Below are 4,140 nucleotides of genomic sequence, written 5' to 3' on the forward strand. Positions count from 1 at the left end.
TCTTCTGAAATCTTGGCTAAGATTTAGACGCTTGGGTAAGCCTAGCGTGACGGGTTGCGGCCCTCGACGCTGGAATGAAACCAGGGGCGCCGGTTTCCTCACGGCGACTCTGGAGTCCACTTGATTCCTCCATCTTTCTCATATCTCCTCTCTTTTGTACGCTGCGCCGGTGCGTGGATGCAAAGTCCATGCTGAGAGGAAGGGTCTGCTGGTCTTTCTCTGTGGAGGAGCTTTCGTAGACCTTGGCGATGAAGAGACATTTCTCTGTCTTTCGGATTGAAGTTCCGCATGTCCTGCCCATGAACATGGCAAGCTTTCAGCGAGCGACGGTTCGCGACGAGTATTCGAAGCTTGAGACTGCCACGATGGAAAGGGTATCACCACGTACGCTCGCTACCCGCCCTGGGAAACCATCTGATGGAGGAGCCCTTCGAAATCTCCCGAAGCCGAAGGCGACGGAATGAATCTCCTTTCCGAACAATTCTACAGCGGTAGGCGTCGGCGTCGTCGTGTGGACCGGTCGAAGACGAACAGCTTTTGTATGTTCCGACTTTCTACTTTGCTTATGATTTCCGGTCAAAGTCCGCCGAGGACCCATTTCCGCTGCAGCCTACCCGATTCACCCAGGCTTGAAATCATTCACAGCACGAACGGAGCTTGATCTCTCACATTCGGGTTCTTCTCTGTTTGGTCTCACGAGGATTATACATCTGGAACCGATGAGTAGCGAACGCATGGAGTTTTTTGTCCGCTGTATCAGGTGAGATCTAACCCGGAGAGGATTCGCCTAATGGAGCCTTCATTGAGGAAGCCGTTTCCCCTCCTCAGCCCGTCTTCGCAACTCTTTTCCAGTGTGGTGTGCCTGGCAAGCCATATGGTGAGGGCCCAAGGAGATGAGGATGCCGTGCAAGGCGCGGGAGAAACAACAACAGAAATTATCGACGAGGACTACTTCAAGTTTCCGAGCATGACGGCTCAGAGCCGGGCCGTTTACGTTGGACTGACCGTACTCGTCAACCACGTCAGTGAATTGCGAACCAAGACAATGGTACTCGGATTAATTTGAAACCGAATCAGGTTCAGTAGAAGCGGCAGCCCCCTTCAATGACACAGACAAGATATGCGTCTCGAGCGTTCACTCGTATCATCGTGTTGTGGACAGCCACCTATAATAATTATCGATGGGTCGAAGGACAGTTCAGCTTGGATTGTACCGATTACGGCCGTATTTGTCACGTACCCGGAGCTTCAACTCGGCTCCGAGCTGAGTGAGCCTTGCATCGCTCATTGGAGGCATCCGCCTGATTATCACGATTTCCGTTAAGGAAGTCTGGAGGAAGTTGAGAGGTCATAATTTGGCTCATCGGGAACTTAGCGCGGGTAATTTCCACCGCAGGACTTCGATATTGACCTCACGTTCGCCATGGATACCATCATAAACGAGACAGTTTGTCCAAATTACTACAACAATATGTCGAAAGCATACGCCGCATCAGCGCCCACCTCTAGCATGGATACTTTCATAAATGAACGGGTGCCGATCGTCTCCGAAGTAATAGCATATAGCTATTTCTTCCCCGACCTCTTCGTTACTGAGGCTACGACGGTGAGTACAGAATTTGATCGGGGCCGCCTTCTTCTTTGAGCAAGCATGATTGCAGTGGACGAGAATGTCCTCGAGGGGAGTGGGAGCACGATCACTCCGGATCTTCCGTCGCCAGGCTTCTGATGGCCAAAGGTGTTGCAGGTCTCTTACCCATCTCGAGTTCTACCTCTGAAATCAACTCGGTATTTCGAGTACGACTTTTCCGGGATACCATGCTATCCATTCTACAAGCAGAGGTGAGTAGCGTAGGTGTATGTACCGAAGCACGGGGACGTTTCGCCGCCGGAACCTCTGGCGCCAGGAAAATTCAGCGCCGACCGCTCCGGACTCTCTCGAAACGCAGCGCCTTCGAGCGGGTCCGTGGAAGATGCAGTGCCCTGGAGTCATGACTTCAAGACATCAGATGCGAATGAGAGTTGCCTTTGCAGGAGAATCATGACCCTCTCGTGCTCACTGCAATTCACCTCATTCCCCCTTGATGAACAAATTTGCAGCATGACGATATCGAACTGTGAGTCGTTCTGAGCATGCTCCCCTCAGTTTGGGATCTCGATGAGAAATCTCGCCAAGTAGATGGTCAAAATCCTGAGCTAATCGATCATGAAGAAAACGAATCAAAAGGAAAAACCGAATCTGTGTCTGCTTACAGTCGCTTACAATGCAGCTGTCATGAGGCTTTTTTGGAATAACTCAGATGGGTCGGAAGATTGTGTCTCGCTACCGAAGAAATCTTACGGGAGTCTCTTCGTCAATCCTGCGATCAAGCTCTCGGAGTTTTACCTCGAAGTGTCCGAGGGCGCTTACGAGTCCACCGCAACGATAAACAGTGCGTTCGAATCTTAGTCCAGACTTCGCATGTCGCAGGTTTTGGGGTCGATTCCGAGCTAGAGATCACGACGAAGCGACGAAGAGCCCTATTCAGTTTCAGTCTCCCCCCCAGGGTTCCCCATTTGCGGACTGAGTCTACAGCTGATTTTCAAGCGCAATATCCTCAACTCGCTACTCGGTGCAATACTACCATCGTGTCTCCTGGTGTACGTCTCCTTTGGCGTTTTCCTCATCCCGAGTGAGGTTCGTGACTTTCTCAGCCGCAGAATCGCATTATTTTCCCGCGTACAGATTTTTCACGTGGTTTACTTCGGTAGGCTCGAACCGAACGTGTCACACTCAGCATCACGACTTTCCTGACTCTCGTCACTATCTACAGTTCGACGAGACTATCGGTTCCTCAGTCTGGACAAATAACGGTAAGTAGGATCGCGGGAGAAGCTCGTTGATATACAGCCTCGATGGTCTGTGCGACGGGTATTGAAGTTTTGAGTCTCCTCCATGCGACCTCTCTGTCAAGGTATCCGTGCGGGAACAGGTACTGGAACTGCGGAGAACTCGAGCTCCCCGTCGAACCCATGTCACGGATTTCCTTCTCAGTCAATTTACCCTGGAGTCCTGGAATCAAATGACAATGTCGACCATGACACAGCCAGATGCCTCCCGCATGCTACGGCGTACCCCGTTTTATGGGACCTCATTCTTTTCAGTACGCCGACATTTGGATGATCGCATGTCTTGTCACGGTCTTGATGGTCACGATGGAATGCTGTCTGGTTGAACAGGTCGGTCTCGGACAAGCTTTTCTGCGAGGAAACGTGTCTTCGTAGTAGAAGAAGAGTCGTACCAGAAGAACCGTACTTTTCAGTTGAACACGTCCGAAGCGGATTTCGAAGCACGTCGGAAGAGGAGAGATCTTGATCTCAGAGTCAAAGATGATCTGTTCCGCTACGTACAAAGATTCGACGTGAGCTCAGTCAATTTCGCTGAATTCAGAAGGCTATCCCGACTCCTTGAGCAAAGTTCAAATTGTGAGAATTTCTAGCAACCACGCGGACTTTCCAGCGGGATATGCCGACGCAGACCATACCCGCGATACGTGGTCAGCCCGATTACCGGCGCCCTCCGACAAGGATCCTCCGGGATATCGCCGACAAGACCGATCAGAGAGATCTTTTTCAGGCTGTGGCGGTGAGTTCCTAGTCCCAGAATTTCCCATCCGTGATTAAGTCCAGTGAGCAAACGTCGTTCATGTTTTTGCAGGGAATTCTAGCTTACATTCAGAGGGTTGTTCCTTGGTACAGACTACCCTGGACTGCGGACCGCATCGAGAGATGGGCAAGGTGGTTGATAATAGGAGGCTTCACATTTTTTTGTCTCTACTTCTGGATCCATGTGCTGCTGGCGAATAAACGAAGCTCAGCAAAATGAAAGACCGGGATAAATTGCTCCGGGAATCTCGTCATGCGGATAATGGGGCCGTGCGTTGAGCATAGAACTGTCGAATCGCCAACATCGGTGTCGGCTGAAAGTTAGGTCCCCCGTTGACCCGTATTCTATGGGGACTTTATACACCTGAGGCTCGCCCCCGTGCCCCACGACAGCCTGGTCGCTAAGAAAGGGATACAGTATCATGACATCGTGAATTAAGGGTTCATTATAATTTATTGCAAAACTTTTGCGAGCATATACAAATATATATTATG

General features: G+C 50.8%; 1 protein-coding gene across 1 annotated transcript; it reads left to right on the forward strand.

Moving 5' to 3' along the window:
• Window positions 1–719: 719 nt before the first annotated feature.
• On the forward strand, window positions 720–3,865 carry LOC108863891 (gamma-aminobutyric acid receptor subunit rho-2-like). The gene is made up of 12 exons (XM_018638568.1): window positions 720–760; window positions 853–1,021; window positions 1,397–1,606; window positions 1,748–1,842; window positions 2,035–2,117; window positions 2,256–2,432; window positions 2,547–2,677; window positions 2,752–2,853; window positions 3,145–3,219; window positions 3,303–3,401; window positions 3,500–3,625; window positions 3,698–3,865. Exons 1-12 carry the CDS (start codon window positions 720–722, stop codon window positions 3,863–3,865), a joined length of 1,476 nt encoding a protein of 491 aa, XP_018494084.1.
• Window positions 3,866–4,140: the final 275 nt, after the last annotated feature.

The sequence above is a fragment of the Galendromus occidentalis genome, unplaced genomic scaffold (assembly GCF_000255335.2).
Source record: "Galendromus occidentalis unplaced genomic scaffold, Mocc_1.1 scf7180000075503, whole genome shotgun sequence".
NCBI classification, from domain to species: Eukaryota; Metazoa; Arthropoda; class Arachnida; order Mesostigmata; family Phytoseiidae; genus Galendromus; species Galendromus occidentalis.